The sequence below is a fragment of the Callospermophilus lateralis genome, chromosome 3 (assembly GCF_048772815.1).
Source record: "Callospermophilus lateralis isolate mCalLat2 chromosome 3, mCalLat2.hap1, whole genome shotgun sequence".
Lineage (NCBI taxonomy): Eukaryota > Metazoa > Chordata > Mammalia > Rodentia > Sciuridae > Callospermophilus > Callospermophilus lateralis.
Window position 1 is genome coordinate 4,709,631 of NC_135307.1, and position 22,145 is coordinate 4,731,775.

Genomic DNA, 22,145 nt, shown 5'->3' on the forward strand with positions numbered 1-22,145 from the left:
TTCTCTTTGTCCAGCAGGGGTCAGAGGAGGCTGAGGTGATGAGGGTTGGAGAAGCGCCTGTATCCTGGAGGGTGGTAGAGAAGGGTCACAGTGGGGACCCAGCAGACCCAGGCCCCACCCTGTGGAGCTCCCACTGAGGAGGAGAGACTGTCTGGGGAGGGGGGAGTTGAGTTGGGCCTTGCAGGAAGTGGAACCGTCTGCCCAGGGCCCCCATCTCTGACTGCAGGGTCTCCTGCCTCAGCCCCCGCTGCCCGTCCTCTCTCTCCTTGGCAGCCTTGGCCTCCTGGACCCTGAGCTCTCCAGTGGCTCTGTGTTCTGTGAGCAGAGGGAATGTGGTACGCTGGCCCAGAAATGCCAGTCATGGCCACCAGCTGCCTGCGGTCCAGGGGCCGGGCTTGTTCCTGGGGTTGGCTCTTCAGAGGCTGTGGTGGGGCAGGCATCCTGAATGAGTCCATGGCACTGGAGGAACGGAACTTTGACTGTAGGTAGCAGCATGGTTAGTCTCCGTGAATAGATGACACTCCACATTACTGTGCTGGATTAATTCAGTTGTGTTTTTTATTTTTTTTTTTACTTATTTTTTAAACATTTAGTTTTTTTAGTTATAGGTGGACATAATACCTTTATTTTTTTATCTTTATGTGGTGCTGAGGCTGGAACCCAGGGTCTCAGGCATGCCAGGCAAGGCTCTGCCTCTGAGCCCCCGCCTAGCCCCAGTTGTATTTCTTATGTCTCATCAACTCTGACCCACTGATGGCAAGAGGCACTGTTTAGCCATAACACAGACCTTTATCACTGGGCATTTTTTTTTTTTAAAAGAGAGAGAGAGAATTTTTTTTTCAATATTTATTTTTTAGTTTTTGGCAGACACAACATCTTTGTCTGTATGTGGTGCTGAGGATCGAACCCGGGCTGCAGGCATGCCAGGCGAGCACGCTACCGCTTGAGCCACATCCCCAGCCCTATCACTGGGCAATTTTAATTTTATCCTGATCAAGAGTTCTTTTAGATCTATTGCATAATTTTACTCTGTCTCACTTTGTGCATAAATAAGAAGGAAAATAGAAGTTAAATAAATGTCACATCATTCCTATTACTTCTTTGCACTTTTGACTCAGAATGATTGACGTCTGCTTTCCCTGCTTGTCAGTCTCCACACCACTCAGGTGGGTGATGCAGCGTTTTTGTCACTGGAATTTTCTTCTAAGCTGAGGTCACCTACTGTTAATTTTAACCCGAAGCAGCACAAGTTCCCCATGTTACCATGGTGTTTCCTTGATGAGGTCCTGGAGCCTATGCCAAGGGTGACGAACGAGGTGGGTGTGTCACAGCATCAGGGCTTCACTGTCACAGCGTTGGCCTCAGGGCTGGACTTCACCAGGCTCCCGTCCCAGGCCGAGTGACACAGGCCGAGTCTGGAGAGCGGCTCGGCACCCAGTCCTCAGGCGCAAGTGCACTGAGTGGGTGTGCCGGGGCACCGGTGTGCAGGCCCACTTCCTCGTTTGAGCTTCTCATTTTAGAGGTGAGGAAACTGAATTTCAAAGAAAGTTAAAACTTTTCCATGTTCACTTGCCTGAGATGATCCAGCTTCAAGGCACAGAACCCGAGGACCTGTCCTTGAGCCTGCCAGGCCACCAGGGCAGGGCTCTGCCAGTGCAGCCCTGCCTGCTCCTCTGGCTCCTCCCACAGAGAGGCGCTGACAGTGGGGCCCCTTGGATCTCCAGGGGCACAGTAGGGGCATGTGGGTGTCACGGGGTTTTGACTGAGCCGAGCCAAGGGTGGTTAAGGGCTTTGTTGCTGCTGAGGTAGTTTGGCATTTAAGCGGTGGGTCTTGTCTAAGATGGATGGCCAGTTCCTTATGATGGCTGCTCAGTGCTTTTCCTGCCTGTCTAATAGAATCCCCCAGTGTGGATTCTTCCTCATGAGAGTATACCACCTGGACTACGACAATAAATCCACCAGTTTCTGCCCCGAATTGTGACACTGAAGAAGCCTCCCGGAGCTCAGTTGGGATTTAACATTGGGAGGAAAGGCCTCCAAGCTGGGCATTTTCATCTCCAGGGTGATTCCCGACTCAGATGCACATGGAGCAGGACTTCAAGAAAGGAACCAAACTCTAGGTGCGAATGGCGTGGATTTCCAAGGTACTGAGCACAGCAAAGCTGCTGAGATCCTGAAAACCACCCAGAAATCAGCAGGCGTGCGCTGACCCTACAGTCATCATCGGCCAAAGAGAGGACTGTGCCCTGGAGAGCCGCAGCCCGGGGCCCTGCCTGGGGATCTGCCAGGCCAGGCCCACCAGGCCCCAGGAGGCCCTTGGTAGTTCTGCTCTGAGCCCTGCCTAGCACAGTGGGCTGGGGAGGGTAGGGAGAAAGTCACAGCACTGTCACCCAACTGTGCTGAACGTTTTGTTCCCTATTTTCTAGGCCAGCTTCATTCCCTGAAAGGAAAAGGACAATGATGTGTAGGTATGATCTAGCCTGCAGGGAACTGGGACTGCAGCTGGCACTGAGGGCCACCACGGGTTTGGTGCTCACACCCTATCATGTTAATTATAGAGATGAGTTAGGAATATTGGGAACTCTCCCTCTGGTTGCCTGGCCTTTCATCCTGTCCTTGTACCATCAGGAGTGTCATACATGTAGGGGACTCCGATGAAACACTTTTGCCCTCCTCCTCTTATCTCCCCGCAAAATGTGAAGTATACTACTGAATAAAAAGAAACAGCAAAACAATATACCTGCCACGGTCACTGCCTCTGGGCCTCAGTGGGCATGAGGGTATTTTCGTCTGTGCCAGGGCCCAGCGTGCGCCTCTGAACCTGAGAGGAGGGCCAGGCTCCGGCCAGGGGTGGTGAGGCGCTGGCTCTTTGCAAGCAGCGGGAGGGAGGGCCGTTTTCCTGCAGTGGGTGCCACAGGCTACTCGGGTTCTTGGGAAGTCTTTTTCCGCTACTGGTATCATACATGACATTCCATGGAGCCTCCTTAATGAAGGCTGGATTTTCTTTTTTCTTTTTTTTTTTTTTTTGGTAAAAATTAACTTGCAAAAGTTACTAAGGTCAGGATGGCTCAGCAGACAGGGCTGCAGTGTTCCCTGAGGGCCTGGGAGGAACTCCTGAGTGAGTCATTAATGGCACTGTATTTCCTTTGTACCAGGCTGTTTGAAAGTGAGAAACTCAGACACGCTCTCAGGCCCACAGGGTTAGGATCTGGTTTGGAAAAACTGGAGGGTGGGTGGTCAGCCAGTCCTTTGAGGGTATGGACTGTGGTTGTCCAGACCGCTGCCTGTCCCCGCAGTGCCTCAGTCCTGCGGGACACGCTTCCTCGGGGGCAGAGGGAGAGAGCCGCTCCTGATCCAGGAACAGGAGCAGGCTTTGGGAGAGAAACGGGAAGGGGACAGTGGCACCTGGGGAGGAGGCTCATGCTGGGGGCCAAGGCCACTGAGAGAGAAAGACTCCTGGCCTCCTGCCCTTTGTGGTTTATTATCAGATCTTGGTGCGAGCCTTGGAATCTGCTTTGTTTTGGCACCAGGGATTGAACCCAGGGGCACTCGACCACTGAGCTACATCCCCAGCCCTCTTATATTTTATCTAGAGACAGGGTTTCACTGAGTTGCTAAGCACCTTGCCATTGCTGAGGATGGTTTTGAACTCAGGATCATCCTGTCTCAGCTTCCTGAGCTGCTGGAATTACAGGCATGTACCACCGCGCTCAGCCTTGGAATCTGCTTTTTAAAAGACCACCCCCCACCCCCTCCACCCCCCCTTGGTTAGGAAGACGGACAGATGAGACTTTCCTCTAACAAGATCCTCTTTTCCCAAGTTCAAATTCAGATAACTGTGATACCGGTTTTATGCAGTAAGGTCTGGATGTGTGCACTTAGTTGGGAAAGGTATTTCAGAAATGGAACAGCCTGGAGCCGGTACCGAGGGGCACTCAGAGCTCGAGGAGCCTTCCTTAAGCTGGAAGGATGTGGGGGGCGCTGTTCTCAAGACGTCGAGCCAGGCCTAGCAGTGAGTCAAGCCTTCTGCCGCAGGCCTAGGTGGGAGGAACACTCTGTGCCTCCGCCTGAGCCTGGGATGGGGTGCCTTGGAGTCCAGGAACCCCAGAGGCAGAAGGGGCCTGGCCACAGGCAGTCTGGAGTGCCAAGCTGACCCTGGGCAGGGAGAGCCAGCGTGGGCCGAGGGGTCGAGGAGGGCTTGCGGAGTGGACGTGAGCACCCCTGAGGGATAAGGGAAGCTGCTTTCTTTTTGCCTTTCTATGGATGTTAAGGTAATAAAATTCTAGAGGTCCTTGGGCTCAGGAAAACTAACAGTCTTGATTTTAATTATTTTTGTTTTAATTCCAGGAAACTGGTAATAAGTTTTGTGAAACAATAAAAAGGTTATAATATTATATGAAAAAGTTAATTGCATTTAGATACAATTTATAATTTTACAATTTAAATTACTTATTATTTGCTTTTTAAAAAAAATACATAGTTGTCAGAGGACTTTATTTATATGGGGTGCTGAGAATCGAACCCAGTTCCTCACGCATATGAGGCAAGTGCTCCACCATTGAGCCACAACCCCAGCCCCTTATTATTTGCTTTTTTTTTTTTTTTTTTTTTAGAGAGAGAGAGAGAGAGAGAATTTTAATATTTATTTTTTAGTTTTCGGCAGACACAACATCTTTGTTTGTCTGTGGTGCTGAGGATTGAACCCGGGCCGCGCATGCCAGGTGAGAGCGCTACCGCTTGAGCCACATCCCCAGCCCTTATTATTTGCTTTTTTAAAACATTTTTATTTAGCTATGTAGAGAAAAAGATTGAACTTATTTGTGAAAAGAAATTGCAAATTTGAGACTAACAGTGTCCAAAGGGCCAAATGGTCATGGGGGAGAAAATGGGTCACTTTGCCAGTTTAAAACTTATGAACTTACAAACACTCCAAGTGAAGTGTGGCCTCTGAAATAGTAGCCCTGTGGTACCGCGGTGGCATGTTTGGAGCCTCGAAATGGGATAGACACTGTAGGAATGCAGTGTGGCCCTGGGGCCACCAGGTACCTCTGTGAAGGACATGGGGGTGGTAGAATCCCAAGTAGTCTGTGCACTTCTGCTGGACTGTGCTCTCTTCCCTTTTGGTGGCAATCTCCAAAGCCAGGTGCCCTGCACACCTGTCATCCCAGCTACTCAGGAGGCTGAGGTGGCAGGATGCCTTGAGCCCAGGGGTTCACGGCCACCCTGGGTAACATGGACCCTGTCTCAAAATAAATAAATACAACGGAGATCTCTGCCTAGCCAGGATGTCGCAGAAGACATGGGGTCTTCTTTTTAGTACCAAGGGTGGAACCCAGGGGCACTTAACCACTAAGCCACATCACCAGTCTTTTTATTTTTACTTTTAAATTTTATTTTAAGATAAGGTCTCAGTAAGTTGCTTAAGACCTTGCTAAGTTACTGAGGCTGGCCTTAAACTTGTGGTCTTCCTCCTCAGCTTCCCAAGGATTACAAATGAGTGCTTTGCAGCCAGGAAGACAGGAGGTTTTCAAGTGACGCAAAGTTTTCAAAACTAATGCAGTTTGAAGGGGACAGTCCTGGAAGACCCAAGATTATCAGACCTTGTTCTTATGATTGTCGCTCAGTAGTGTTCTAACTGAAATCAAAATGCATATGTTATGTGATTTTAAGCGAAATCATGCCAGTATGTAGGATTTTAAATGATGTCTTTTGTAAGTGTACTCCATATTCCTAAAACTACTTGAGATTATTTTTCACAGAGGAACTTAGATTTTTCACATATTATTAAGTAACGGTGGATTATGGGGCTGGGGTTGTGGCTCAGTGGCAGAGCGCTTGCCTAGCACATGTGAGGCACTGGGTTTGATCCTCAGCAGCACATAAAAATAATAAATAAAATAAAGGTATTGTGTCCAACTACAACTAAATTTTTTTTTTAAAAAGTGGATTATATGTTTTTAAAAAGGGGATATGTATCATTGGTGACTATAATTTGCCTTTTCCTTGATTGTACAGGAAGAAGACACCCATTATCAGAAAAAAAAATCAGGCACTATATGTATCAGTTATGCAGATCCCTTGATCACATGCACAGGTACGCTTTGGGAGATGGGGCAGCTCTCAGATGGACAAAATGTATTTATATTCACTAAAAATACAATTCACTTTCAATAATTTGCATTAATAAAGTACAGTTAGCTGGGTGCGGTGGCACATGCCTGAATCCCAGCAACTCGAAAGGCTGAAGCAAGAGGATTGCAAGTTTGAGGCCAGCCTCAGCCACTTAAGTGAGCGCTTGTCTCAAAATAAAGAGTAAATTAATTACAACAACAACAAAAGCAAAAAGGGCTGTGGATGTGGCTCAGTGGTGAAATACCCCTAGGTTAATTCCTCAGTCCAAAAAAAAAAAAAAAAAAAAGATGCAATGAATTCTATTCTTTATATTCCAAATGCAGAAATGGAATATTTCACAGAGATGTAAAACCAGAAAATATACTCATAAAGGTAAGAATTTTTATATGGAAACTTAATTTCGGAATAAAGGTAGATTATGAGGCCTTTTCCCACTGGATGTGTTTAGCTAGTCACTCAACTTTTTATTTCAGCGTGTTTCTTAAAGAGTTTTTCCCTATCCAATTGGGAAAAGGAGGCTTATTAAGTAAGTTTCACCAACATAACTGTTTGTACAGCTGGAAGAATATGACAAAATTCACTCCATTCAAATGTCCATCCCAAACAGTAGATGTTAGCGTGGCAGAGGCAGGATTTGAGCTCATTCCAAATTTGAGGTCTTCCCCTGTAGTGCCCTGAGGCCAGCCTTGAGGTCCCCCACTCTGAAGCCCCTGCATGCCCGAGCTCAGTCATCCTGTGCTTTCCCCCGCGTCTATCTGATGCACCATCGAGAGTCCCCTGAAGCCACGTGCTGTGGGAGCCTGTTCAGAGTGAGTCAGAACTAAGCCACCTGCAGAGGCAGGGCATCGGGAGGTGTGAAACAGGGTACACGTGGCTGGAGCGTGCGACTTACCTGAAGATTCTGAAGACATGGGAGATGCATGCCAAGTCTGTCAGAATGTCTGCAGCCATGTTCCACACGGAGAAATCCCCACGTCCCCACCCCCCAGAGGCACATTCAGCTGCTTACAAAGTGGTAATTTGTATTTTCCATGCTAGTGTCAATGCCAGGATTTTCCTGTTAGTGTATAAACGTTTGAAATGATTTGTATGATAGTAGCTGCAGAGATGTCACCTCTGATTTTTGATGCTTGCAGCAGGATGTCCTGAAACTGGGGGACTTTGGGTCCTGCCGGAGTGTCTATTCCAAGCAGCCGTACACGGAATACATCTCCACCCGCTGGTACCGGGCCCCGGAGTGTCTCCTCACTGATGGCTTCTACACATACAAGATGGACCTGTGGAGTGCAGGATGTGTGTTCTATGAAATTGCCAGGTAGAGCAGGGACCACCAGCCTGGTCACACTCAGGTGGAGCGAGCGGGTAGATCACACAGTGAGGCCCAGGCCAGAGAGTGTCTTGCCAGCCCCCACACCTCCAGGTTTTTTTTTTTAATCTTTATTTTTATTTATTTTTATGTGGTGCTGAAAATCAAACCCAGGACCTGGCACGTGCTAGGTGAGCGCTCTACTGCTAAGCCCCAGCCCCAGCCCCAGCCCCATACCTCCAGGTTTTACAGTCACTCAACTTTGTATTTCAGCAGACTGCTTCCTAGGTGGGCACTGTGTGGCTCAGTGGTAGGTGCTGGCCTAACGGGCAAGGCCCTGGGTTCCATCCCCAGCACCACAGAAGGACAAAAGTCCACTAGGCTTTCATTTTACCTTTCCTTGCTTGCTCTTCCTGCAGAGCCATCTCCATCGGGCTCCTGGGGAATAGGGCTGTCCTCCAGGCTTGATCCTGAAATGACTGACAGACCAGCATCCCAGAGCAGAGGGGAGGCAAGCTCACTCCACCTCCAGGCAGACGTGGGGAGGGTGAACGGAGCCCTCAGGGCCTGCTCCAGGCGCGCAGGGTGCTCTGGCCTCCCCACTCCAGCTCTGGCCTTTGGGCTTGGTTTCCAGGTGGAGCAGGAGCCTAGGAGATGGGCGGCAGGCTGGTCCATGCTGGGCGAGTGGAGTGGCATAGTTAGGCCCCCAGGGGTGGGCAGCTCCCTCTTTCTCATGGTGGATCTTCAAGTGAGCATTGTGACCTAGTGTCATTGTCCTACCTGTTCAACTGACCACTTCAGAAATGCATATAGATGTGCACTTCAGGGCACCCCTTAGAGTGCCCGCGTTCATGTTGGTGACTTGTCACTTTGGAGAGCTGAGAGGTGATTGCCTTGCAGCCTCGAGCACCAGCACAGTTCTGAAATCCCCTGAGCTGGCTTGGTCGGGTGCTGGAGAACAGGACGCAGTAGCCTCAGGGAGCCAGCCACCTGGTGACCTTGCGCTGGGCAGGGGTGTCCTGGTTTTCCACCTTGGAGCTGGGTCCTGCTCATCCACACGGCCCTCTTTCTCTCTTTGCAGATACTGCTCTTGACTGAGCAGAAGCCATTCCTAGCGGAGCTGTTTAGGCTTCTCTTTGTGATGTGTAACATGGATTGGGTTGGTTTATGCAAGTCTAAAATCTTTTATTCACGATTACAAAATCTGTAAAAGCTCTGTAAACCAAAAGTTTTCTTGGAACTCAGTTGCCCATAAGCCCTGCCCCACTCTGCCCTCCATGTGCAGCAGAACTCACCTGGCTGGCGTCAGGCCTATGTGTCTGTGGCAGTTAGAGCAGATGTGCTCCTTTCACGCAGTCACAGGAGTGTGCAGATAGAGGAGTGTGTTCATCTCTCAGGAAACACACCTGGGGCTGTGGAGAAGGATGGACGGCTCCCAGCCCTGAGGATGGCTCTGGGGACCGTTCCTAGGAGTCTATAGAGGGACTGTCCCCTGGAGGAGGCAGCCCTGCGCTCACCTGGGTGCCTCTTGTCCTGCCCCCGCAGTCTGCAGCCCCTTTTCCCTGGAGCAAATGAACTGGACCAGATCTCAAAAATCCATGATGTTATTGGCACACCCGCTCAGAAGACCCTCACCAAGTTCAAACAGTGAGTGTGGCAGCCCTGAGGGTCAGATGTGGACTCCTGCCCCAGCTGGAATGGGCCATGGTGGGAGCAGAACAAGCCCCCCGCTCGGCCCCTCACCTACTGGGCTCCTCTGCCTTTGGAAAAGGGGCTGCCTGTGTCTTTGGGGCTCACAGGGTGCTCTTCCTCTAGCACTGTGGGAAGTCCTCACAGCCTCACCCAGGGCTTGGGAGTCGGGTTTTGTCCCTGGAGTATTTACACAGGACTTAGCAGCCCTCAGGGGAGAAGGTCCCCCAAGCGCCAACTGCACAGGAGACTTTCTGCTGCTGTCCCACAGCATCAGGGCGATACTGGCTCCTAGACAAGGTGTCACAGACCCACTGGGGTTTTGTGGGATCACAGCCGGGGAGCTAGGGCTTCTGAGGGGGCCCTGAGGGCCAAGGGAGCAGCCAGCAGCCCTAGGTCCCAAGAAGGTAAGAAGACGATAGCAATTCGAGACGCTGCTTTTTTTCCATTTTTAAACTTGATTTCGTCCTAATGTGGGAAGGAGATTTTAATCTTTTAGAGGAAAGGTCATTATCTTAAAGTCATAGCATAACAGATTCACACACACTCCTTTTTAACAGACTTTATTTTTTTAGAGCAGTTTTAGGTATTGCAAAATCGAGCAGAAAGTAAAGATTTCCCGTGGGCCCCTAGCCCGCATGCCCAGCCCCGACCCTGCGCTCTCCACATCCCTCCTGGGGGGGGACGTTTGTCAATCCATGAACCTGCGACCAGGCTTGACCTCCAGGGCCCGTGGCTCAGCTTAGGCTCACTCTTGGCATGGCACATCTATGGTTTGGACAGGGTGGCGTGCCCCCTTCTGTGGGTCATGAACTGTCCCCTTAGAGTCAGGACGACAACTGACCAAGTGCTCCAAATAATGGCATGATCCTTTATTATCATTGGGCTTTTAATACAGGTCGAGAGCTATGAGTTTTGATTTTCCTTTTAAAAAGGGATCAGGAATACCTCAACTGACAACCACTTTGTCCCCGCAATGTCTCTCCCTCCTGCACGCAATGGTGGCCTATGACCCTGACGAGCGCATCGCTGCCCACCAGGCCCTGCTGCACCCCTACTTCCAGGAGCAGAGGTAGGCTCCCGTGGGTCTCCGCGTGGCCGTGCGGCACACGATAGGCAGGAAACCGGCCTCTGGAGAGTCCCCACCCTGGCGGTGGTCAGTGCCTCCCATGACCCACCGTGTTCTGGGCAGTGTGCTCCCCAGTGAAGCAGTCAGCAGCTCCGTGGCAGGCAGGGAGAGAGTAGCCACTGTGCAGGCAGTGCCCTGGCTCTGGTGGTGAGGATTCTGGAGCGTCTGGTGGGCATCCTGTGGGGTGGTGTGAGCCTGCGGTGCGCATTAGAGCCACTGGATGTCACCTGATCCCACGCCTCTGGTTGCTCCTCCTAGTAGCTCATGGGACCCTCTCGTCACAGCAGATTTGGAGTTAGAGACAAGCAGAGGTGCTCTGGGCCTTCCCTGGGTGTGACCACTCTTCTCCTCTGCAGGGTGGCCGAGAAGCATGCCCTGGCCAGCCACAGAAGGGCTTTCTTTCCAGAGCACCCCATGGGGCCCGAACTACTCAGTCTCAACGGGCAGTTCTCAAAGGAGGGCAGAAGGCAGGTACTGACTGGAATCAGCAAGCGGGGAACAGCCCACTAAGTGGGCTGGACACACTGGTGGCCTGTTTCTCTGAGGTGGCCATCTGTGGAGGGCAGTGGCACACCCAGCTGTACCATGTCATCTGAAACCTGGACACCATGCTGCTCACCATCTCCGCAGGTTCTGCTTGCCCTGCCCCACTAGCTGAGGACCCACGGCTGACACCCATGTGCACAGGCTCAGATGTGGGACCCTTCCATGCATTTCTCTGCTGTGCTGACCACATGCAGCTGTCCTATTCCAGGCCAGAACCCTTTGCAGACACTCCTGGTGTACCCTCAGAATGTCCTAATAGGGGGCACAGAAAGCCACCTCCCACCAGTGAAAGTCCTGAGTCCCGTCACAGCCCTTGCCTTTCCTTTCACCTGCCTTGTACAATCTGGCCCAGCACCCACGGGCAGCCACCTGCTCGGCCCAGCAGCCTCACAGCCTGGGGCTGGCACCGGAGCTCTGCTAGGGATGTCCCCTCCCACAATTCTGCTCTTCACCACCCTCCACCACTAGCGAGCTCTCAGCCAGCAGCAGAGGGCTTGTAGGGCTGCAGCCAGGGCGCTGCTCCGTGACCCAACCGCTGCGTCCAGGTGTGTAGCACCTGTGACAGCTCCAGGCACGCCTCTAAAGCGCAGGGTGCAGGCGGCTCCCTCCAGCAGGGCCTCCAGAGTCCCCCTCAGCCATGCTCCTCCTGGAACTTGCCGGCCCTGCTGCCACCCCCCCACCACCACCATCTTCAGTGACAGCAGCGGTGTGCTGAGTCTGTGAGGGCAGACTGCCTGGCTTGTCCAGCTCCTGGCTGCCTGGTGAGCTGCTGCAGAGGACATCTGTGCCAACTGGGAATGACCCAGTGAAACTCTGGGCGCAAATGTTTGAATTTCACATGCCACCAAAGTTTTCTTTCAATCCTTATAAAAGGTGGAACCCCTGGTCTGGGGCTGGGGTTCAGTGGTAGAGCACTAGACTAGCACATGGGAGGCCCTGGGCTCGATCCTCAGCACCACATAAAAATAAAACAAAGATACTGTGTCCACCTAGTAAATAAGTGAATGCACAAACAAATAAATAAAAGGTGGAACCCATTCTGAGCTCACAAGCTGCACAGAAAACGTTGGGGCAGGTTGGGCACAGGACCTCCAGTTAGAGCAGGAGGCACAGGGGTCAGTCTGCAAGTCGTTTGAGACCCACACTCATGAGCAGGTCACTGCCAGGCGAGGCTGGTCACTCCAGCCTCCATGGGGTCAGCAGAACTGAGTGGAGTGGTTGCAGAGGGTGGACCAGGAGTACTGGCCAAGAGGGGCTGAAGTATGCGACTCTCCTCTCCCCATGGGACGCACAGGGTGCTTTACCTGCGGGTGTCCCATCACTGCAGGACCTGCCTCAGGCCAGGAAGTTTTGTTACTTTTTAGTTGTAGGTGGACAAAAATACCTTTATAATTTATCTTTTGGCACCAGGGATTGAACTCAGGGGCACTCGACCACTGAGCCACATCCCTAGCCCAGTTTTGTGTTTAATTATTTAGAGATGGGGTCTTACTGAGTTGCTCAATGCCTCGCTTTTGCTGAGGCTGGCTTTGAACTCTCCATCCTCCTGCCTCAGCCCCCTAAGCATGCCTCCCAAGCTTACAGGCATGTGCCATCCCGCCTGGCTGACATAATACCTTTATTTTATTGACTTTTATGTGGTGCTGAGGCTGGAACCCAGTGCCTCACCCATGCTAGGCAAGTGCTCCACCACTGAGCTCCAGCCCCGACCTAACCAGGAAGTTCCACTAGACCAAGGTGGAAGCAGAGGGCTGCCTGTGCCTTTCCTGATTTCCACGGAGGAAAACTGACCCTATTCTGTTTCAAGAAACAGCCCCTGAGGCAAGAGGAGGACCACGGCAAGAGACGGGGACCGGCCTGCCTGATGGAACTGCCCAAATTGAGGCTTTCGGGAGTGACCAAGCTGTCATACTCCAGCCCCACACTGCAGTCAGTGTTCAGTTCTGGGACGAACGGAAGAGTCCCGATGTTGAGACCCTTGAAGTGCTTGGGTGCCAACAAGAAGGTAGCTGTCCTGCTCTTTGTCCCTGGGGGCTGCCCCTGCACCTGTCCTCAGCCTCCAGTCAGTGTCCTTGGTTTTCCTTTCACAGATAGACACACAGAAGGACATCAAGCCTAGCCTGAAACAGTGCCGCCTGCCCACCATCGACAGGAGAGGCGGAGGGTGCTGAGGCGGCCCGCGCCTCCTCCGAGTAAGAGCAGGCGCTGTGAGGGCAGGCCCAGGCCGCTCCGCGTGGGACGGTGGATCGAGGCCCAGAACATGCCTGGCACCAACATGCTGCCTGGGCCACCTGCTCCAGGCTGCCACGTGGCCCCGTGTGCTTGCCCCCAGGGCAGCTGCGCTGCATGTCCAGTCCAATGCATTGGTGACACCTCCTCCAGGGTTTCATTTCATTCTCATGACGTAGGATGTGGAGAAAATATTTTGTATCTCTTCTGAGTCAAAACAGACGGTCAGTGCCTTCTGTCCTGTAGGGTCAGGCTTGGGGGAGAGGCTCACCGTGGGCCACACCTTGCTGAGCTTTACCAGTGCTACTGGGGGACGTCCCCAGGATTGTAGTGACGCCTTACAGACTATGCTGTTGGAGACCCCTGAGTTTTATTAAAAAATAAGCTGTCATTGCAGTTCCTCATCTCTGCAGTCTCTGAGTTGGACTAGGGTCCTCACTAACCACTGCTGCGTCAGCCTCTGCAGGCCTATCGGGCCACTGACATTGGGAATACTTTAATGTGGAAAGAACTAAGTAAGGGTCAAACGGAGTTGAGTCACAGCTGGCGGCCGTGCCACAGTGGGAGTTCAGGCCGCTCTGTCTGCCGAGCCCCAGCCTCGAGTGGCCGTGGGATTTCGGTTCCAGTGAGTGGTGTCTTCCTGGGCGTGTGGGCACTGCCAGGTTGCCAGTGGTGCTTTGAGCTTTGTTTCATGAGGGCCAAGAGGAAGTTGGGCACCTTGTGTCCCACAAAAAGAAACCCTGGGGCTGGAGCTGGGGCTCAGTGGCAGAGCGCTTGCCTTGCATGCATGAGGGTTTGATACTCAGCACCACATAAAAATAAATAGATGTGTCCATCCACGACTAAAATGTATATGCATGTATAAAACCCTCTCCCCGTGGGGGTGGGACAGGAACATGGCAAGAAAAGGTGGTGCTTTGCGAACTCAGGGTGAGGCACTAGCAGGCTGCTTAGGGGCAGGAGCAGAACCCCAACAGGCCGTTTCTGTTTTCTGTGTGGTGCTGGGGGTAGAGTGCAGGGCCTCACTGCGCTAGGCCTGTGTCCCATGCAGAGCTGCACCCCAGCCTCTGCTAAGCCCCTTCTGCCTTGAAATGTAACCTAGTCATTGAATGTTCATTCTATTTTCTCAAACTCACAATATTAAAAAGAAAACTGAATTTACCAGATTAGTGTTTAGTCTCCTCTTCCCCTCTATTGAGGCAAATCTGTGACCCTTCCTTCCAGGTCTCTCCAGTGGCCCCAGCCCCAGAAAGTACAGGACAGATGAAAGTAGGAGGGTGAATGTGGGACCATGCAGAGGGACAGGGGAAAGAGAAGAGGAGCTGGCAGTACAAGGGCAACGTGGGTGAAGAATCCTGGGCATGGATGTCAGGCCAGGCAGGTGATGGTGACAGAGATGCTGCCTGTGGGGAAGGGCAGGACAAGATTTCTTTGAAACTTGTGATCCTGTGATGACCTTCAGGGTACCCCTGAAGGGGTCCTGATAGGGGATGGAGGCCACAGAGATGGGTCCACAGATAGGGAGGAGGCAGAGTCCTGCTAGCTGGTGCAGGAAGGACCTGAGGCAAAAGCCAGAGGAGCAGGACTTGCAAGGCAGGTAGGTAGGCCACTTGGCCTGGGTGGAGGCAGTGGGCCCTGGAGAAGTCCTGAGAGCTGCAGGCACCCTGCTGTCCTGAGGACTGGTTACAGCACAGACGAGCATTTGTATATGTAGGAAAATCATTACCCCTTTAAGTACATGAACCATGAAGGGAAAATTTTTGGTCTCTGGTGGAAAGCTGTGCAGCAGTGCCCTGGTCCTGTATGTGGCAGACCTTAGCCTCTCGGAGACAAGCCCATTTCTGTGGATTTGGACAGGACACTCTTGTTGGCTAGCCTTGGGCTCCTGCATTTCCCTTGCAGCTCACACCAGCCAGGAGGCATCAACCCTGGTGGTTCTCTCTGGCCCTACAATGGGCAACTGCTGACCAGGGCGAAGGGCATAGGCCATCCCCACCCTGACCCCAGAGTCCTGTGGGGTCTCTGCCCACTCTCAAATTGGAAAGGTGAAGGCTGGCTTCCTCCTCCACCTCTTCACCCAGTTGGAACACTCATCCCATGACTGCCCGCCGAACCCTGCTGAGCGCCTGCCCTCTCCTGCCCACGGCACACTTCAGATCTTGGGGCACAGAGTGGGGCTTGTGGGTGCTGGGCTGGGGCAGAGCAAGCACGCAGACATCCCAGGCTAAGGAATCAAAGGCTGATGGTCCTTAGTATCACAAACCCACCCACAGAACAGACGGGGTGCAGACATGAGGTCCTGCTGTCTTCTGCCCTGCTGCCCGCCATGGGAAGGCCTACTGGGTTAGTCCTTGCCAGGCCACCCATGAACACAGCATGGGGGCAGCTAGGTTTGAGATGGATGCCACACCCTGCATTGCCCACCTCCCCCCAGCTTCCTTTGTACCCAGGTCCCATGCCCAGTGCCACATTCACCAGTTTACCACATGTAGGAAAGCACAAGGCCAGAGGCGGGAGCAGCAGATCTGAACCTGACCAGGCAAGCTGAGCAAGTCCACCTCCTGTGGCGCATCGTGAGGCTGGCCTGTGCTGTCTGTCAGGATCTGCTGTGTGTCGACGGCAGTCAGGGCTTGGAAGCCATCTTGGACCGTTGGCCAGGAACCAATCTTGGGAACAAAGCCAGAAAGATTTGTTCCTGGCACAGAGGCATCCACAGTGTGCCGGGACACATCCGACAGCTTTAGTGCAGCTGGCCAAGTGCAAACTCCATTCATTCCAGGACCCAACGAAGGGCATTGGAGGCTGGGGTGAGGCACAGCAAGGACCACGCCATGCACCATAAGTGACCCGACTCCAGACTGTGGGCCATCTGACCAAATGGTGCTTATAATTTTAACATTGTGTAATTGTTGCCCCCATGTCAACTGAATTTGTCACTTCCTCAGACAGGAAACAGAGCCAGGAGATGATCACATTAGGAATCCCAGATTTTGAAAGGCAGCTCATTCCAAGGTACCTGCAGGCATCGTGGGCCCTCTAGGGTTTTCTAACCAGTGCTTTGATAAGAAACAGCAAACTACATCAAATACGCTAACACTTAATTCTAATATGGGCGTTCTTTTTTAAAATAAATTTTTAAATTTTTTTAGTTGTCGATGTCTTTATTTTTATGAATATGTGATGCTGAGGATCTAGTGCCTCACACGTGCTAGGCAAGTGCTCTACCACTGAGCCACCACCCCAGCCTTAATATTGTCATTCTTAATGTGTATGTTTTATGAATTCTAATTCTTTCACTTAAGACAGCAAATGTTAGTATTTTGGTTATTTACACCTTCCAGAGGTCACACCATCATGCAAGTCCCTCCACAAGGTCCCTGGGCAGTGGCAGCTTCAGGTGAGGCCAACACCCCCAGCCTGGGTGCAGGCAGCTTAAGAACCGAGAAGAACTGAAGCCAACTCAGGAAGATTGAGCCCAGTGAACTGCTCTGAAGCAGTGACACACACCCCTGCTGCATTCACAGAGAAGACAGACATACAGTACATCTGTCAAAAGCCCCAATTCCCTCAACATTCCCCAAATTGATGTGATAACTGATAGAGCAATGTGTTCCAGACACTTGATGGCTTAGTGTCACCAAATAAAACTTCTGAAGGATCCAGCTGAATAAGATTAAAAAAAAAAAAAAAGAAAGAGAGTAAATCGTACTGCTGGTTGCTGAGCTGAGGAGCTGAGGAGCTACTGCGCGAGATGCCCTGAGCTGGTCCTGGCCATCTAGGTATGCCACCTGTGGCTTCTTCCAGGAGCAATCATGTCACACTTAAGGAGCACCTTCACACTCACAAGCTGTGTCACGTGCGGCACAGCTTTCAAGGACAGGAGATGGGCTCCAAGCTCTGAGACCCGCATGCTAAGTCCAATTTCTGCACACACGTGCAGATGCCCACAGTGCCACATGGGTGAGTCTTCGTGGGCAAAGAACCCGAGCACTTCCAAGTGAGCCACACTCTGACAATGAAGGGGACTCCAAAGCACAGCCTGATGCCATACCAACCCTTCATTCAGCAAAGACCATGCTAAAAATTGAGCAAATTTAACAGAAGATAAACAAATAGTATATTCAAGATAATTTTAATATTAATGTTTCTTGTAAATTAGAAATATCACTCTTAAATGATGAAAAGTACTAGTGAAGTAGCTATTTCCCCCAGTTGCAGAATTACATTATATATACACATTATACAGAGTTGATTGCATTAGAAACAACAGTATTAAAATAAGCATTAACAGATAAAAAGGGTGTCTTCCCTTCACACCGTGAAGGGCCAGGAATCCACCACACTCAGAGCCATTTTCTATTAGCATTAAACTATTGAAGTGCAAATAATATTTCAACATGTAAGACTGCCGCGTCCACCTTCCTGAATTACACATTTAAGTCAGAAAGTAAACCCTTTCTGTTTGAGTGCATTCTAGGTTGTCTTCTGACCACCCAAAGTATAAAAACCCAGTGCAAAACCAGTGAGGGAAGTACTACTCGTAACAGCTGAATCAAGGAGGTCTCTGTCCAAGAAGCACTTTATTTACACTATGTATATATGTATATATTATATATGTGTGAGATTTCATTACATCGAGTTTTAGAGTAAAAAGCAAGAAAACACCATTTCTTATTTTTACTGCAGCCCCAACAGACCGACTTCAAATGGAAACTTCTTTGGGCGGGCAGCAGAGTGCGCGGCACGGCGCCACATCACCGGTCCGCACAGCCCTCGGGATGTCTGCCTGCCTGCCTGAGGCCTGCCACCCTGGCGTGGCTCCAGCGCGGCTCTCCGTCGTCGTCCTTGGTCCCTGCAGTCCCGCGCGTCGGGGAGTCTGAGCGCAGTGGGGTCGCTACACTACAGTTCCACCTGGAGAACTGGCCTGGTTTGGGGATGACAATAAGCCCTGCAAACAAAGCAGTCTACATTAATCCAGCAAGACACAGGGGTGCAGAAAGCCCCGTGCTCACCCTTGGCCAGCAGCGCACAAGGTCAGTTTCTGTTGATTAGGACGCCAGTGCTTCCAGCGTCCTCCGCTCCACCCATCTGCTTCCTCTGCGGCCATTGCTCACACTCCTACCCATGTGGCCTGCGTGCAGGTACACCTGGGCCCCAACACTCCGCAGAAGGGACAGTGGGACTGGCCTTGGCTGGGGGGTACAGAGTGGTCTCTTGGGCCTGAGCAGTCTGGGTTCTGTAGAACTTCACTGGCCCAGAGGTATGGGCACCTGCTGGGTCATAAGGGCCTTCAGGCAGGGCTGTGGCCCCCACTGCAGCCCAGGGCACGACAGTTCTGATCTGCACACCCGGCCCCTCAGAGGCAGGGTCTGGCCCCCAAAGACACAGTCTACTGGCATTTTTAAAAAAGACATATTTCTTTTTTTTTTTTTTTTGGTGGTGGTGGGGTGTCTTTCTTTCTTGCTGAGTGGTGCAAAGGTGGCACCCTCTGGATTAACTGACCTCCAGGGTAGAGGCCTACCAATACAGAAAAGGGGGTCCAGGCCCTGGGGTGGAAAGTCCTGCCATGAGGCTGCAGCTGCATGTGAGTAGCAGGAGCAGAGTGTCTCCATTCTGGACACTGCATCGTGCTCACACCAGGAAGGCCAGGCAGCGTCCGCCCCTGCAGGGAGAGTGTGAGGAACTGGAAGGCTCTCCTGTGTGGCCTGCAGCACAGGCTGAGCTTCAAGAAGCCCAGGAGGGCTTACAGCCCTTGCACACAGTCAAGAACATTTGCGTTTCTTTGCATTTATTACTGGGATGCATCAGAGTCCATCATGTGCTGAACATTCTGAAGAGGACAACAGTGTGGCCTGAGGCATGGGCTCCCGCCCCAGCATAGGCTTCTTACGCTCTCAGCTGGATCAGGACTGCTGACGTGGTGCGCTGTTAACTCTAAGCACACATTGCCACATTGTCATACATGGGCCTTGCAGTGATACGAATGAGGGGTGACTATCTGAATCGACCTTCAGCGGTGTCCACACATGGTTGGAGGGACACTAGGGAATGGCTGAGGGCTCCATGTCATTTGATCTGCTGTCTCTCACCTCTAGATAGATCAGGCAAGAGCAGACTGAATGTGGCCCTGGCCCCTGCCCCGTTTCTGTAGGAGCTCTTTTCCTCTCAATCCCCACAGGGGGACAGGGCCCTGTCCTGAGTTTTGTGGTGAAGAGCTGCACACACTTCGCACTCCCACTCAGCCCAAAGCAGGGGAGGAAACCTGGACGCCACAGAGCTGGTGCACCCAGCCCTGGCACAGGGGGCACAGCAGGTAGAGGAGAAGCCTGAGCCAAGTTGGGGGCAGTGACACCGCAGGTGGCAGCACATCACGCACACCCTGGCATGCACGTGTTGGTGGACGGAGAAAGGGGCCCATCGGCACTGGGCTTCAGCCACTGTCAGTGCCACTAAGTGAAGAGGCAAGGGGCTTCCTCTGGGGGGAGAGGGGCCAAGATCCACAGCCGGGCCAGCCCTCCACCCTTGGCCTGGGGTGGGGAGAGGGACAGGGTGCCCTGACACGATCCCCACCCTGGCTTGGAAGGTGCTGCCTCTAGACCAGAGTGGGCCAAAGGCACATCTTCTTGGCAGCATCTTTAACAACTAAAGAGCAGGCAAGTGCTGGGCTGTGGCTCAGCAGTACAGCTCTTCCCTAGCATGTGGTAGGCACATGGGTTTGATCCTCAGCACCACATAAAAATACATAAATAAAATAAAGGTATTGTATCCATCTCCAAAAAACACCAGGTGAAACTAACTTTAATCTTATTTAGCTGAATATATCCCACTTGTCTCAACATGTGAATCAATATGCACATTGTTGGTATTTTTGGTGGAAAGCCATGGAGGTCGCTGTGTGGGCGGCACGCATAGCACACTTCAGTTTGGACTGGCTCCAGTCTTGGTGCTCAGTAGCACAGGAGGTCCATGACAGTTGCAGGGACAGTGACGGTCTGACCATCACCCCGCCCCTCCTTCCAAATGTGACCACCCTGGAGGATGCAGCAACTTTACTTGAAGTTCCAGGGGAGAGTGGGGGTTGGAGACAAAGGGTGACCTGGGCACCAGGCTTCTAGTTCCGGATGCCAGTGGGGACAATACCCGCACTGGCCACCTCCTCACCCCCAAGTCACCCACCCTTGGGCCAAAAGAGAATCCCCGCTTTAGTAGAGGAAATGCACACTTGTTTCCCAGTGTCTGCGGTGACAGCCCAGAGCCAACCACAGCCCACACTCTCCTCTGCCACCTTCACTGTCCTCCTCCACAGGCTCAGGGTCAAGAGCGAGCTTCAGGTCTCCACTCCTTCCACTGCCTTCACGCCCCCCTCCTCTTGGCTCTGCAGTCCACAGTGGGGGGGGGGGGTCAGGGGGAGTCAGGGGCTTGCTGGTGGGCTTCGTCCTTGTCATGTCAACCCTGGTTAACAACTACTTCATTAGAGTCATTGTGCAGAGCTCCCCACCCTCGCACCCTAAGCCAGGAAGTAGCCAACATCAGGTATGCCTTGGGTGAAAGCCCCCAAGGCCTGGGCACTTGGTCAAGGGCTTACTGGAGCCCCTCCACAGAGCCAGAGGAGAAGCAAATCACCTCTGAGAAGTTACATGCCATGATGGACAGTGGAGGCAATGGGGGTAACTGGAATTCAAAATGAGATAAAATCTAAGTTGCCTTCTTTCTTTTTGGTGCTGGGGTGGCACCCTGGGCCTCCCACATGCTAGGCAAGTATGCTACCACCGAGCTCCACCATCAGCCCATGCTTTAGTCTGCATAGTTCCAGGCTGTCGAAGAGGAGCTAAAAAACAGGTACTGAGGATGGTCTACACCACCTGGGGAAGCCAGGCTGCACAGTCTCACCAAAGAGCTGTGGGAGCCCCATTTTTAAGGGTGGAGAGTCTGCTCCAAGCCGTCACCAAAGTCAAGCCCACAGCGATCCTGTGGCCCACTGGGCAGGTGCTAATTCACTGCTTCCTTATTACTTTCCATGGGGGGCAGCGAGCAGGAACAGTGAAGGACCCTGAGGTGAAGGTGCTGAAGGTGCTCCTCTGTCCAGTCGTCCTCAGCAACCTGTGTGACCCATGGTCTGTGCACCAGAAATGGGACAGCTGACACTGAGGTTTTACATATATCCATTAGGCAAGAGATGCCCAGCAGAGTGATGCAACAGACCCCAGGGAGGGTCTACTGGGGTATCCACAGGCCCTGCATCTGTCAGGAAGCTGACCTGGCCTCAGCAGAGCTGCACTTCATTCCTCCTGGAGATTTCATTTCAAAATTAAATGATGAAATACTCCAGCTCTTAGTTTGGGTTTGATTACCATTTACAGTAGTCAGCAATAGAATTAAACTTTGTTCCAGCAGAATGTACAGGAAAACGATATTTTGGTTTAAAAACAATTTACAACAAAGGAACGTGTCCATGTTCCGCTCTAGTAGACATCGCTGATGGGGGAGTCTGAGAGCAAGACAAGACTGTGGGGTCAAGAGGTTCACAGCTGGGGCTGGGGCTGGGGCTCAGTGGTAGAGCGCTCGCCTAGTACGTGTGAGGCCCTGGGTTCGATCCTCAGCACCACATAAAGATAAATAAATAAAGATATTGTGTCCAACTACAACTAAAGAATAAATATTTAAAAAAAAAAAAAAAGAGGTTCACACCAGAGGACGGTCGTGTCCTGAAGTTCTGTCAGGCCCACGCTAGTCTTCTGTCTCTGGGTTCTGGGAGGGCTTCCCCATGCACCCCTGCAAATCTGAGTGGCCCATAAGAGTCTGAGGGGATAGAACCTCAGGCGCAGCTGTGGAATGAGGCCTGGAAGTTTCGATGGAATGCCACCTCACCAGCTCATCTACCTGGGATTGGCCAAAACCCTCTCTAGTCACCCTCCCCACCGCAGACCAAAACAACATGCAAATCAGGCTTTACCGTAGACAACACAGTTTCTCTCTAGAGGGCCAGCAGCAAGTGCCATGGGAGCCTGCGTTCCCTGTGGCCACAGGGTGAGGGGGTGCAGAGATGTTCGCTGGGAGCGGGAGGCCACGAGGCCCTCTTCAGTGAGCTCTTTGCCTGCATTCCAGCGTGACTCG

At 52.0% G+C, this 22,145-nt stretch overlaps 2 protein-coding genes across 11 annotated transcripts in view; one reads left to right on the forward strand and one right to left on the reverse strand.

The window, feature by feature from the left end:
* Mok (MOK protein kinase) overlaps positions 1 to 14,236 on the forward strand; it is a 47,903-nt gene extending 33,667 nt beyond the window's left edge. For 5 of the 7 annotated variants that reach the window (XM_076849615.1, XM_076849619.1, XM_076849617.1 and 2 more), the window contains 8 exons: positions 6,016 to 6,094; positions 6,456 to 6,504; positions 7,269 to 7,447; positions 8,984 to 9,085; positions 10,026 to 10,199; positions 10,613 to 10,727; positions 12,610 to 12,807; positions 12,893 to 14,236. In XM_076849615.1, the coding sequence (XP_076705730.1) occupies positions 6,016 to 6,094; positions 6,456 to 6,504; positions 7,269 to 7,447; positions 8,984 to 9,085; positions 10,026 to 10,199; positions 10,613 to 10,727; positions 12,610 to 12,807; positions 12,893 to 12,973 (977 nt within the window). In that variant the 3' untranslated portion in view covers positions 12,974 to 14,236. Of the gene's footprint in view, positions 1 to 4,653; positions 4,722 to 6,015; positions 6,095 to 6,455; positions 6,505 to 6,811; positions 7,148 to 7,268; positions 7,448 to 8,983; positions 9,086 to 10,025; positions 10,200 to 10,612; positions 10,728 to 12,609; positions 12,808 to 12,892 lie in introns of those variants that run through there. The other 2 variants (XM_076849618.1, XM_076849620.2) reach the window with 2 other exon arrangements.
* Positions 14,237 to 17,147: 2,911 nt separating this feature from the next.
* Wdr20 (WD repeat domain 20) overlaps positions 17,148 to 22,145 on the reverse strand; it is a 79,290-nt gene continuing 74,292 nt past the window's right edge. For all 4 annotated transcript variants that reach the window (XM_076849628.2, XM_076849624.2, XM_076849625.2 and 1 more), the window contains one exon: positions 17,148 to 17,979. In XM_076849628.2, the coding sequence (XP_076705743.1) occupies positions 17,926 to 17,979 (54 nt within the window). In that variant the 3' untranslated portion in view covers positions 17,148 to 17,925. The remainder of the gene's footprint in view (positions 17,980 to 22,145) is intronic.